Source organism: Lycorma delicatula, chromosome 5 (genome assembly GCF_047948215.1).
Source record: "Lycorma delicatula isolate Av1 chromosome 5, ASM4794821v1, whole genome shotgun sequence".
NCBI lineage: Eukaryota > Metazoa > Arthropoda > Insecta > Hemiptera > Fulgoridae > Lycorma > Lycorma delicatula.
In genome coordinates, this window is record NC_134459.1 from 145,212,699 (window position 1) to 145,227,750 (window position 15,052).

The following is a 15,052-nucleotide window of genomic DNA, read 5'->3' on the forward strand; positions in this document are numbered from 1 at the left end:
TTGCAAGGGGACTTGTTTGTCTTAGACCAGACCATACTTGAAGACAGATGGCTACAACATCAGTAGAAGTGGAGAGTACTTTCAGAAGATATAGCAAGTGATCATAGGGATACATACCTCAAAAAAGATGATCTGACATTCAGAGTGTTATCAAGACCCCAACTGTTGCATCCAATGGCCCATCAAGTGGATTTAATTGTTGATCAGGTGGCACAAGTCAGGTGCCAGAATCGTTAATGAGAAGAACCTCACACCTGTAGCACTTCAAAACATGATTCAGCAGGAAATAGAAAAAAAGATCAACAGAAACGATTGCAAACATAAAGCCTATTGGTGGACGTCAAATATCGCCGAGCTGAGAAGACAACTTCAAGCTGATAGGCGGGAAAAACAAAGACTGAGAAGATCAGGAGGAGATGCATACAATGAAGCAGTTGAAAATTATGTACACAGTAGACAAAGGTTAAATAACGAAATAAAGAATTCTAAGAAAGAGTACTGGAGTAAATTATGTGAAGATTTAAATAATGACCCATAAGATATGACATAAAATTATCACACGGTGTTTTGGAAGACGTCTGCCAGTGCTGAACCAGGCAACGATTCTTTTTCCTTGCATTGAAGAAGAACATGAGGATATAGATGGCAGTGAGACCAGAAGGTTTACACTCAATGAAGTGCAGGCAGCGGTCAGCCAATTGGGCAACAAACATAGTCCTGGCCCAGATGGAATACCGTTACAAAGCACCCTGGGAGATGGTCGATGTGATCAGTTATAGCACAGAGAACAGAGAATTCCCAATGTGTTGGAAAGAGGCCGGGTGGTATTCTTACCAAAAGTTACAATCCAAGAGGAAAATATTGAGTATCAGTCATTAAGCCTTATTAATAATTTTGGGAAATTAGTCAAGAAAATTTTAGCTGGAGATGGTATTAGCCGCAATTAGTTTTTGGAATTGGAGGTCTGCAGTGCAAGCAGTAATGAGGGTCAAAAATTGGGCGGCAGAAGTGAAGGCAGGGACATGGAGGATGAGGGGAATTCCGCTCCCGATTTCTTTGGATATCAAGAACGCTTTTGGGTTGCTTCCATGGAGTGTTATCATTATGGCGATGAGAGAGAGAGGAATTAGCAGCTATCTCATTAGACAAATTAGAGAGTGAATGAGGTGATATGTGTGTTGGACTCACAGGAAGAGAAGGTTCGATATCGAATCTTTGGAGGTGTGCCACAGGGCTCAGTTTTGGGGCCTTTGTTGTGATTCATGGCTTATGATGAGGTCCAGAGGCTACAACAATCCAAGGGTAGAGTTAACAGCCTATGCCGATGATCAGGTCATCATGGCCTGAGGTTGTGACAAAGAAGAGATGCAGCAAAGGGGAAACCACTGTTTAGTGATGTCAGAGAACAGATAAGAGAACTCCCTCTCTGTGGTATGCACCACAGAAGTGCAAATATCTGGTAGTTACAGGACGGAGGAACATATGTCCCATACACTTGATTATGGATGGACAAAGGGTGCAAGAAGTGAATGTATTGAAATACTTGGGAGTCTTTTTAGATAAACATAACAGATTCACGGAACATGTGATGAAAAGTTGACAAAGCAGAAAGAATGCCTAAAGCCCTAAATATTTTAATGAATACTCAGAGAGCCCCCAGAGCATCCAAGAGGAAAGTAATAGTGTTGGCTATTGCCTCATCAATCCTGTATGCAGCTCCTCTTTGAGGTGCTACGCTACAAATTAAACGAAATATGGAAAGAGTAACCAGGGTCCACCATAGGGCATTGCTGGGGGTTGCATCAGCTTATCGAACAGCTTCATATGCGGCATTGTGTATGGTCATATCAACACCACTGATTGACCTGCAGGTTGAAGAAAGGACCGATATTTGTAACGGTATGGAGAGAAGGGAGATAAATTCATGAACTAGTGGAAAGGAAAGTTTACCTCAATAAAATTGGGAGATGTGCAACATCGTAGTGTATGTTCTGTAACCAAGAAGACACAGTGAAACATGCAGTTTTCCTGTATAACAGATGGAGGAATGAACGAAACAAGGCCAGAATTTCTGATCAAACAAAAAGCATCATTGATTATATGCTGCAAAATGGAAACAAGTTGACAGATTTGCTTCAGAGATGCTGCGGACCAAGGAAATCGAGGAGCGTCAGAGGAGTTTTTAGAATAGGGAAGGGTGGATAGCCCCAGTTGTGAGGGCTGGCATGTTTAGGTGTGTAAGTTTCAATGATCGGCTGGGAACTCCAGGGGAGCATTAGGTTTTAAAATGAATGTTGAAAAACTCAATGCTGTGTCTGGCCATGGCGTCAAACAGGCAAATGATAATGGATCTAACCTGCCATTCCAGACATACAGCTGGTATGTGGGGAGGCTCGTCGATGAAATAGACACCCCTCTGGTTCGAGCTGTACCTGAAAGTTGGATTGAACTAGGGGGGCCGAGGGCCGAGAAGTAAAAAAAAAAAGGTTGACCATTTCTGAGATGTGTGGTTAATTAAAACCCAATCACAGAGGAACACCGATATCCACGATCTAGTATTCAAATCTGTGTAAAATTAACTGCCTTTACTCGGATTTGAACATTGGAACTCTCGACTTTGAAATAAGCTGATCTGCAAAGACACGCTCACCACTAGACCAAGCCAGTGGGTTCAACCTCAATCTTAGAGGTATATAAATAATACTAATACTGTATAATTACTTTACTTTCCAACTTCTTTATTTCTGATATTTTGGGGAGCTTTACAACCTTAATCCTTAGCTGGTAAACTAGATTTTGCAAACTCATAAAATTACCCCTTTGTAAACTAAATTGTCCTTTGTTTACCCATTTTTTTAACTGCAACTCTAGTATTCATTAACAACAAAAATGCTAATAGCATGTAGTGAACTGAATCCAGCATTAGGTGCAGGCATTCTATTATACTTCAATCATACCATTCAATTTCCAGGATACAATTCACTAACAAATTGTTTTAATCTTGTTTACTTTTTAATTTAATTTCTCTCCTCATTTTATAACGTATTCATAACTTCAGCAGCAATATTTACTTGTTAGTACTCAAGGTTAGTAAATGTCATTAACTCAACTGCAATAACGAAAGTAAAATGTAACAGAAATTTTACGAAAATGTTTTTAATACTTAAAAAAATTTCATTGTGAACAGGTTTTATTCCTTAAAAACACCATAATATGAATTAATTATAATTTTAATTCTATGAATAATTCTTATAAGTTACAATAAAATCAATAAAATATGTAATACAAAGGTCTCAATTTTTTAAAATAAAATACAATACATTATATATATTAAAAAAAAAAAACAATATCAATGTAAATAAGGTTTCATTGGCATAAGAAATTTTATATTAGATTGGAAATAATCCTTTCTGTGACACATCAAATCATACAATATAATTAATCAATTTACTGAAGGACTAACACATAATATTGTCAACACCTAATTATCTCTTATCAAATATCTCTAAGGAATTTATAAAAAATTTTCTCCCCTTAGAATAGTTTAGTTTTTTCTTCTTTCTTGATTCATCGCTTAAAATATAATTATATAATATATGGTTATAATAAATAATATTATAAATAATTAATTACTGCTTAAAATATAATTAAATATAACGTGTATACATTATATTTTTGAAATAAACATGATAAGATTATAGAAGAGGCCATACAATTTTATAAATTGTACAGTTTATAAATTATAATTATTTATACAGTTTATAAATTCAATAGTTTTATTGATTACCAGCATAAGTCTGTTTTCATTTAGCTTTATTGCCCGAGATGATATATTTATAGGCTTACCAGTCGTCCCGCTTTGATGATGAGGTCCCAGCATCCCAGCCAATTTGTCATTTTGTCCCAGTTACTTGATAAAATTTTAATTATACAATATATATTTTAAATATAATTTTATGTATATAATATCATTTTAAATATACAAGAAATAAATATAGTGTAACCTCAGGCAAAATTGCAATTTGACAACTAAAATATCCCCTCTGTTACACTTCTGTTGCCAATCTAAATATTTTGTATCTAAATCAAAGTACTTTTAATGATGTCTATACCTAATTCAGTTAGCTTGTAGAATTCAAGACTGCGCACATAAGTGGTTAGAAGGCTGATTCACAAGCATCTCCTGAAAATCCTGGTATATATAAAAGAATCTATAAAACATTACTATTCAGCAACGACACGCTGTTATATTTCACAAAAATTATAAATATATTTTAAATTTAAAAAATGACATATTAAAAGATCAATATATATTCATTAAAATATTTTGTTAAAAATAGTTTATTGTTACGTAGTTTCCTTGAGTTTTTTTAAGAGTTTCAAAATTGTTAATTGTCCAACTAACAATAAAAGTTAACTAATATTTTACTGACTCCTGACTCCGTTCTCTATATGACTACAAGTCCCTTGAGATGATGAGGTAGAGTGTACATACGAGGAAATATGTGATATATGAGTGTATATACATAGTTGGAGACTGGAATGCAAGCATTGGAAAAGGCAAGGAAGCAAATACTGTGGGTGAATACAGGCTAGGAAAAAGGAATGAAAGAGGTGACCGACTTACCGAGTTTTGTACGATGTATAATTTAGTATTTCCCAACACCCAGTTTAAAAAGCATAATAGAAGAATACACACAAGGAAAAAGCCAAGTAATAATGCAAGGTATCAGATAGATTATATCATGGTTAAACAAAGATTTAGAAATCAACTTGTTGACTGCAATGCTTATCCTGGAACAGACAGGATAAGCACCCTAAGTAGATTAGGGTTTAAAAACCTGAAGAAAAGGTGTCAGATGCATCGGTGGAATTTAGAGAAGCTTGAGGAAGAGTAGGTAAAGAAGATTTTTGGGAGGACATCACAAGGGGTCTGAGTAAAAAAAGTAAGGTAGAAAATATAGAAGAATGGGAGAATGTTAAAAAGGATTTCTTAAATCAGCAGTACCGAATTTAGACAGAACAAAGAGAACTACCAGAAAACCTTGGATATCAAAGAATATATTGCAGCTGATGGATGAACATAGAAAGTATAAGATTGCTAAAGTGAAGAAAGTAAAACGAACTATTGACAATAAAGAAATACTATAAACAGGAAGTGCAATTAGCAAAAGAAGAGTGGATTAAAGAAAAGTGTTCAGAAGTGAAAAGAGAAATGATCATTGGTAAAATAGACAGAGCATACAGGAAAGTTAAGGAGAATTTTGTGGTATATAAATTAAATCTAATAATGTGTTAAACAAAGATGGTACAGATTTATAATACGAAAATAAAGGTAGATAGGTGGGTGGAATATATTAAAGGGTTATATGGAGGAAATTAATTAGAAACTAGTGTTATAGAGGAAGAAGAGGAGATCGAATTGGATGAAAAGGAAGATACAATACTGAGATCTGTATTTAAGAGAGATAGATTATACAAACTGGTGTGTAATATTTACGAAAAAGGGGAAGTTCTGTCAGACTTCAAAAAGTGTTATTGTCATGATACCAAAGAAAGCAGGAGCAGATAAATGTGAAGAATGCAGAACAATTAGCTTAATTATTGATGCATCAAAAATCTTAACTAGAATTCTGCACAGAAGAACTGAGGCAAGAGAGGAAAAAGTGTTAGGAAAAGACCAATTTGGTTTCAGGAAATGTATAGGGACAAGGGAAGCAATTTTAGCACTCAGATTAATAAGAGAAAGAAGACTAAAGGAAAACAAACCAACATACTTGGCACTTATAGACTTAGAAAAGGCAACTGCCAATAGCAATGATAACATAACTGGAATAAAAATTTAGAATTTTAAAAAACTTAGGGTTCAAGTAGAGAGATAAAAGAACAATTGCTAACATTTACAGGAACCAAACTGCAACAGTAATAATCAAAGAATATAAGAAAGAAGCCGTAATAAAAAAAGGGAGTCCAACAAGGATGTTCCCTATTCCTGTTACTTTTTAATCTTTACAAAGAACTAGTAGTTAATGATGTTAAAGAACAATTTAGATCAAGAGTAACAGTGCAAAATGAAAAGATAAAGATTATACAATTTGCTGATGATATAGTTTAAAGAGTAAATTCTTACAAAGAGTAAAACAGTATTTACAAGAAACAATGAATATGCTATGATGAAGTCCTACACAAGAACTACCGCATGTAAATAAACAAGAATAAAATGAAAGCAATGAAATATAGTAGAAATAATGTAGATGGACCACTGAGTATAAAAATAGGAAGGGAAAAGATTATGGAGGTAGAAGAATTTTGTAATTTTGAAAGTAGAATTACTAAAGATGGACAAAGCAGGAGCAATATAAAATGCTGAATAGCACAGGCGAAACAAGCTTTCAGTCAGAAACATAATTTCCTTACATCAAAACGTCAGGAAAACATTTTTGAAAGTATATGTTTGGAGTGTAGCTTTATACGGAAGTGAAACTTGCACAATCGGAGAACCTGAGAAGAAAAGATTAGAAATCCATAGTGCTGTCAGTATTAAGAGATACGAGAAGCTCAATTTTGTTTTCTATTACATGAGGGGGCTAGAATCAAAAAGACTCAGATAATTCAAAATTTGCAATATTTAGTTAGCAGTGGTTTCTTATAATGTTTTAGGCAAGGAATCCAAATTTACTGTTGGTTTGTATCAAAACTCAATCAATCAATAAAATCTATTTTAAAAGTAGGATATTAAAGAAAAGTAAAGAAGTAAAGTTAAGAAAAGGATTTTAAAGGAAAAGTAGGATTTTAAAGTCGTAGTTAATTACAAAAGTCAGATAATCCAATGGATTATGTAGTTTTGATGCTAGCTGCTGTCCCACCAATCAGCTATTTGGAATTCAACATGATTTTGAGGTTATGTTTATTGTTTGCTCTAATGAATGTAATTAGCATTATTCTCTCCCTCTCTCTCTCTCTCTCTCTCTCTCTCTCTCTCCCTCTCCCTCAATATGAAGATGGAACTAAATCTTAGACCAGTTGAAGGTCAGAGAAGTAGAAAAAGATTTTGGAAACCACAAAACTGGAAGAAAAATAAGCCAAAAGTTGCTAGGTAAGATCTAACAACTATGTTTTAAGGTTTTTTTCAACATTATAATCAAACATAAAGTCTCATATTATTTTTTATGGTTTTTACAGTTTTTCTTTTTTTGTTTAGCCTCCAGAACCACCGTCAGGATTACTTCAGAGAATGAATGAGGATGATATGTATGAGTGTAAATGAAGTGTAGTCTTGTATTGTCTCACATCCACCATTTCTGAGATGTGTGGTTAATTGAAACCCAACCACCAAAGAACACCAACATCCACGATTTAGTATTCAAATCCGTATAAAAGTGACTGCCTTTACTAGGATTTGAACCTTAGAACTTTCGACTTTGAAATCAGCTGATTTACAAAGACATGTTCACCACTAAACCAACCTGGTGGATTTATGGTTTTTACCTGATCTTAGTTTACTAAATATCTTAGTTTAGATACTTAACAAAATTATTTCACCTAATGTAATGGAATCCCTAACTTTTATCTAAAAATATAAGATAGGTATAACTACTACATGTAGTTTATGGTACCCTGAATAGCCTAAATACAGATAGTTAATGGCAGGTTAATGGTAGGTTCAGATGTCTGCAACTGAAAATGCGAGATGTATACACTTTTAACTTTTGTAAAATAGCTATTGCAAAAAAGCTGACAGTGCATAGCAAGCTCATTTCATTTTGAAGCACATTGAAATTCTCAACTGTAAATGAAGGAGACCAGGGCAATCGTAAAAACCAGAAAACCCAACATAATATGAATCTAAAGTTAGAACAATATATTTTAATACTATTTTTTTTTTTTTAAATTATACTTCTTTTTAGTTCTCCCATTTAATTTATGATTTTGTATATTTCTTGAGCACAAATTTACAAAAAATATTTAAAATAATAAAAAGTCAGTCTCTTCTAGCCCGGAACTTTGTAAATTTTTATTTAGTTTGTAAACAGTATTGTTTTGGTTTGCAAACAGATTTTCTTTTTTAATATTTATTAATAAGCACATTCAAACCACAACTTGAAACATTAAGTTTGTTTTTTCTCCTCAAATTTATAAAAATTTTTCTGCTTTTTATTAATTAAAAACAGCCATACATAACAAAAATCCTTATTTTTCTATTGATAAAAAATTCTGTCTTTCTTACTTACATACTGCAGCAAAATGAATATTAAACATATTATGATTTACACCAAAACAGTAAGTATGAGACTGTGCCTCATTACTACCTTATCAAATCTCCTTGTAATTGTACTATCAATTTTCACATCGAAAATCAACTGTTATTGGCGTGATTTCAATTGTTATTTCCCAACTTGTTCGTGTTTTGTTTACATTATGACGTCTTGAAGTGAAGTTTTTGTTAAGGCTAAGGAGTTTAGCAATTTTGTAGAAAACATTCTAAATGAAAACAGTAGTGAAAAAAGTGATGTTTCGGATTCAGCAGAGTTGGATGTTATCAATAAATTTTTGGGAGAACAATTGGATTCAAATTTGTCTCGCTGCAAATTTGTGTTGTGTAATGAAAATTTGCAATGAGACAAATTAGCTTCACACAAAATCAAATTTTCAAATTTGCTTCACCAAGCTGTGTTCTGTGCATGGATAACTGGTACACATCACTGAAATTATACAGAATGGTTCTCGATCAAGGTACTTATGCTGTGGGAACCTTACAAATTAAAGGAAATACACCCCTAAAGATCTGAAGAAAATAAAATTGAAGAAAGGTGAACTTTCATTTTCTAGTAAAAATTTGTTGTGTGTAAAGTGGCATGACCAGAAGATGGTAACAATGTTGTCCACACTTCATGCTCGTGTAGAGTACCAGGAGGTTATTCCTCAAACAGAAATAAAGAAGCCTAACCCTAAAATAGTATTAATACCTAATGTAATGGTTGACTATAATAAAAATATTAGTAGGTGTTGACAAGCAGGACCAAAAGTTATCATCTTTTCCTGTTATTGCAAAGTGTTCAGTTACTAGAATGCAATGAAGTGGGGGGCTGGCATCAGCATTCCATGATAATCCACTTCATCTTCAGGCAAAAAATTGGGGGTCACTTTATTCAAAAAATACCTTCTACAAGCAAGGCAAGACCATCAAGGTGTAAAGTGTGTAGTGCTCTCAAGGAAGAAGTGAATAGTGTACCGGTCTAGAAACTTGTTTTGAAGAATAACATACAAAAGTAAATTACTAAAACTGTAAATATACTTTGTAAATAATGTAAATAAAGTAGTTTGGAAACAAGTCTTAAGTGCTACAAATTATAGTTATTAGAAAGAAAAAAAACCCAGTCCTGTGGGCTGGGAAATTTTAGTTAAACTTGGATGGGAATGGGTTAAATGTTATTACAGTGAACAAATAATTATTTATAACAATGAAGGAATTATTAATTAATTAAAATTTTAAAATCTCCACCGTGAATTGCAAATCAACTGTCTTAATGCAAAGAAAGACTACACAACAAAGGGCTGAATGATTTATATGTGCGGATGTGACTTTTTTGAAAATGTTCACAAACAACAAACTTGCTTACTGTTGATCTATATCTAGATTAGGACCTTCAGATTTGTCTTTTATTATAAGTTCTAATTTGACAAGACATTGACAATATCATGCATTTAGTCCTTCAAACATTAACATAGGTGAAATACAACAAAGTTATAAATTATGGGATGCTGATAAATCTAGATGGATAAAAACTAAACCTAATATTATTAATCGCGCCTAAATTACTAAATTAAATAAATATATAAAAAAAAAATTCAAAATAGATTATAAAAATGTTTTCTATATCTCTCTATCCTCATTTACTATTCCCTTAACTACAGATCTAACTTGTGCATTTTGTTTCCTCTCCTGAAAAAAAAAAACCAATATAAGTAATAAAAAATTAAATATTGTACATTTTAATATCTCTAGATTTAAAAGTAAATAAACAAAAAAATGAAAGATAAGTAATCAGTTCCTCATATGTAACAGGATATGTAACTTATCACAAAGAGGAAGTGGTAGATCATAAATTTAAATAGAATAATAATAATAAAATTTAGACAAAATGAATTTCACAATGTAATCTGCAGTTGAATAAAATGCTTACCAACACTACAGTTAAATTCATTAATTTAAAACCAAATTTACCTCTATATAGTACAGAATCCTGCTATTGTTAGAATTCATTTAATTTAAACCCACACTCTACAAAATAAGAGAGATCGCTTGCAAAATTAAGTTCTCACTCGATATAAAAAATATATGCGTTGCAAAGTTTCTTGTAAAGAAAAGTTCTAGTAATTCAATAAGAAAAAAATATGCAAGCAATATTTACATAATAAATACATTATCTGTAATTAAAATGAACTAAACAGCCAGTAAAGTGAATAAAGTTAGTTACTACTGAGTAGTTTTAGCAATTAGTCAAAATGATGTAAATAAAAGGATGCTAAAACTACACACTAGTAAATAGTCTAACTTAGAATCACTTGGATAAACTTCTAGTTAGTAAGTAATTATAACTAGTTATTACATTTTCAATGAATCACACACATGTATACTGAAACATTCTGAAATGTTATGTCACTTTTGTTTGGTTGCTGCTTGACATGAAATAATCTTAATTTCATATCATTTACATTGTCGTCTTCAGTAAAGAAATGTCACAAATTGATATTTTACAGTAATTTCAAAATGTAATCTTCACCAAATGAAAAGGTAGAAGACCTTTTCATTTGGTGAAAAGATAGATAGGGATTTGCTTGTAAAATTACTAAAAAATAAAATAGTATTCAGAAAGTGTAAGTTCCCAGGAGTGTGATATCGTCAAAGAAACAAACCTGGGAAATAGATCTATGCTACATGCATTTGGTAAAACTGGCAAAATTATAGAGATAAAAACTTTAAATAATATGAAATCTGCCATAAAGAACATCAAAATTAAAACAAATGAAAATCTGATGTTTTAGTAAAGTTCTGGGACGTTTGTTAGCTGTCTCGATGAAATAGCAGCACCGTATGTTTCACTTTTTATGGCAATATTCAATTAAAAATTTTTTCTAACATTTTTAAAATGCAGTTACACCTAATCCAGTTTTCTTCATTCACTGTACACTTTCCTGTTACATATATTACAGAACATCACCGTGACTGTTATTAAAAAAAAAACAAGCATTTGTTCTTCTGATCTAGTTGTTACTTAATTTAAAATCAAGTAAGGAATTTTTGTTCACTTTGTTTTTTAAACAGTTCCTATAAAAATTTGGTAAAACAAAGTTGATATAATATCAACATGTAGCAGCACAAGCTCAGTTTCTAAAATGGCATCTATGCAACAGAAAGCATGCTCATTCTTAGAGTATGAGAAATGTTTAGCCGTTGTTACTGCAGTTTGAAACAGAACCACCAGACCACCAAAACATTCTAAAACGGTATTGACAGTTTAAAGACACTGGTTGTTTGTGCAAAGGTAAAAACACCGGACACCTAAGCATTTTGGATAAAACAGTGGAGAGAGTCAGGGTGAGTTTCATTCATAGTCTAAAGAAGTCAACTCAACACATTAGTAATAAACTTGATATTCCACAGCCAACTTCCTGAAGAAGAACACAGCCAGAGGCTTCCTGAATGAAGAACTCCCACACCGCTGGATTGCGCGATGTACAGATGATGACTTAGTGCTCTTAAAATGGCCTCCTAGATCTCCTTATCTTATAGTTTGTGATTTTTTCCTTCGGGGGGTATGTGAAAGACTGTGTTTATGTGCCGACACACCTAACAACTTTGGTTGACTACACGCATTACAGTTGCATTTATGTTCAACAATAGGGATATGTTAATGCCTATGTAGGCTGAACTGGATTACCACGTATGTATGTCGTGTGACAAATGGAAGCCATATTGAACATTTATGACGGCATGACTGAAACGTGGACAGTTACTGTTAATTTTATGTGTACCACTTTTTTAAATGCAGATTTTTAAAATCCAAATGAATCATTTGTAATCACCCTGTATAATTAAATGAATAAATTTACACCCAAAACTTTTTTTAATTACACTAGTAAAATAAACATTCAAACAGGCTACGCACACAATTCTTGCGTTTTATAATAGACTTAACAAAATAATTATGTTTAAAACAACAATTATAATAAATAAGAAAAAAATGTATACTTACACTATATACTCATTAACATGTGAAAAGAAGAATTGCTCAAACTTATATATTAAAATTTAAACGCAAGGTTCAACATAATTTCCAGGAAACAATCCAGTAATTCCATCCATAACACCTTCCCACCACCCATCATCATTTTTCTTTAATACATATATAACAGCACTCTCTTGAAAGCTAACTTCATCTTCTTTATCAGCATAGTAATCATAAATTGCCACCACTGTAAAAAAAAAAAAAAAATATTAATAAGATAAGGAGATTTATTCTTTACAGGTTTCACAGTATTTAAACAATATTTGCATGCAGTCTAAAACTTGCTTACGCAAAGTATTCTTTAGCAAGAACAGACAAAAGTTAAATTGGCTATACACAAAATCATGAAATTAAATGTGTAACATTACAAACTAAACACATATCACGTCATAAAATACAAATAATGATAGCATAAAAGTTTAGAGAGAACTTATATTATCATCAGAAACTGCTTACAGTTACATCATTTCACTGTTGAGCAACTTAAATCATAAATTAAGGAGATGTAGCATATTTATGTATAATGAAATAACTTTATTAGCAATAGGTTGAAAAAGATATATTTCTTAAAATTATTTTACTCTAATGTAGCTTCCGCTGATAATGGGTTCAACTACAAAGAAAGAAGATATGGTATTTTCTTACTATTATTTCATTCATCTCATCTCATAAAATGCATATCAAAAAAGAAGACCGATTACTTCTCAATAATGAATTAGATAAGACTAGGTCAGTTGAACAAGCAAAATTTCCAGCCACTTCTAGTTTAATAAACAGTTAAATCCTCCAAAAGTATCCAGGATACTCGCAGAGATTTTGTTAAAACGGGTATTTTGTTAAATCTTGTTCATGAGGTGAGAAATGACAATAAAACTTATTGTACAATAGGTTTGCTAGATAACAATACCAACCTTCTACACGCAAAGACATAATTAAGCAAATTTATAAAATTCTTTTATCACAGTTTTGGTAAAAAAACTGAATGATTTCAAATAGTAATATTTTCAAAAATCCTACTCTGTCCTGCTTGATCAAACCGTCATGTAATAGTTTTTAATAGAAGCAGCAGTTAACAAAATAAACCTTCAGTTAAGCATTCATATAACTTTAAAAACAAATTTAAATGACAATAAATAGTCGTATTAATTGAAATGTAAAACTAATTAACAAAAATATGACACATAATAATTCTATTAATACTAAGCCAGTTTGTTTTTAGACCAAATGATGATAATTTCATATCATTGTTTTTTTTGACTCACATTTAATATAAAGTTCAAAATTAAACCACGATTCTTTTTTTTAAATTGTAATGTTCATTTTCACGTAGTTAATTTTTAATTTAGGTAGGATACATTTGGTAGGATTTTTACAGCCAAATGTCCCAAATTAAAGATGTGTGAATGCTTACTGTTCATTTATACAAAATGCCTGATATTAATTACCTTAAACGTACATATTAGAAAAGTTATATTGACACATTCAACCCTATGTAAGACAATGGCTATGCATATCAGCTTCAATGAATTACAGTGGCCAATCATCTGCCATCTTGGATTGTATTCTTTTTTATTCATTTGGGTAGAGTCCTTCTAATAAGTTTTATTACTACAGAACAATCATCAGTTTCACTGTTGCATTAAAAAAAACTCATTAATGTGAAAAAAATTATATAATTTTTTTCACTTTCATATTGTAAATAGTTGAGTTTAACGTATTCATTTTTATTAACAATTTATTTTGATATTTACTCTTCGAAAAAATATTTATGGCACTTAAGTTTAATAATTTACTTCTCATTACTAATACCTTAAAATAAATATTTCATGGCTATATATGACTACACCTGCTCATTCATAAAAAATTAAGCATAAATATAAAAATAAAGACACCGGTTAAGAATACACCACAAAATGAAGTACCTTTTTCAATATAATTCTTTGGAACCCAACCGGGTAAATCTGGTTCATCAGAAACAATAGCTAACCCTCGTGAACTAGATGCCGGTTGCCCGAATCTTGGATGCTGATCTTCTTCTGGAAGCGGTGGAGGTGGCAACGGTGGAGAGGATCGTGAAGAATGGTGATGAGGCAACGTATGATGATGATGGTGACTGGAAGTATGATGAACACCGGAATGTGGCAATGTACTTGTGCTATGTATTGGACGGTTATGATCCATACTTTCAGAGTCGATGCTACTGACTGTACTCGCTGGAACACCTGAATTATTGCTTAATGTCAATGGAGAAGGTGGTGCTGAAAAATGAATGGTAAACACTAAATTCAGAAAAAATTGAATTATACAATAATCAACAAACAAAAGATTAACGTAGTTATTGGAACACAAATCAACACTAACTTTCCTTCACTACTAACATGGCTAGAAAAAAGGTGTGTGTCTGACTATTTTATAACTATATTTTAACTATTTTTGGGCAATCAAACTGATTTTTGTTGAATTCTTTAGTACTAAATACAAAAGGAGCATGGAGGCAATATAATTATATGAAAGCAATGGATTTATGTGTTATTTATAACATTAAATCCATCAATTGGAAATTCTACCGACATCCTTAATGGATCCAATCCAGTTATTTCTGCTTTGTGGCTATAATTTTTAGTTGTGTCTAGTAATAGGAAAAAGGTTATACTTAAAACCAGCCTATGAGGCTCAACGGAATAAAAATGCTGAAGAAAAAAGATGTCCATATATATGGAGGCCACTTGAATGCAGCTGCAACTGTCTACAATGGGTATCTC

At 32.0% G+C, this 15,052-nt stretch overlaps 1 protein-coding gene across 1 annotated transcript in view; it reads right to left on the bottom strand.

Moving 5' to 3' along the window:
- Positions 1 to 3,178: 3,178 nt before the first annotated feature.
- The window catches only part of LOC142325759 (abl interactor 2-like), a 56,508-nt gene continuing 44,634 nt past the window's right edge, over positions 3,179 to 15,052 (bottom strand). The window contains exons 8-10 of the mRNA XM_075367791.1: positions 14,213 to 14,548; positions 12,258 to 12,477; positions 3,179 to 9,943 (exon numbers count right to left, since the gene is read on the bottom strand). Of these exons, the coding sequence (XP_075223906.1) occupies positions 12,314 to 12,477; positions 14,213 to 14,548 (500 nt within the window). The 3' untranslated portion in view covers positions 3,179 to 9,943; positions 12,258 to 12,313. The remainder of the gene's footprint in view (positions 9,944 to 12,257; positions 12,478 to 14,212; positions 14,549 to 15,052) is intronic.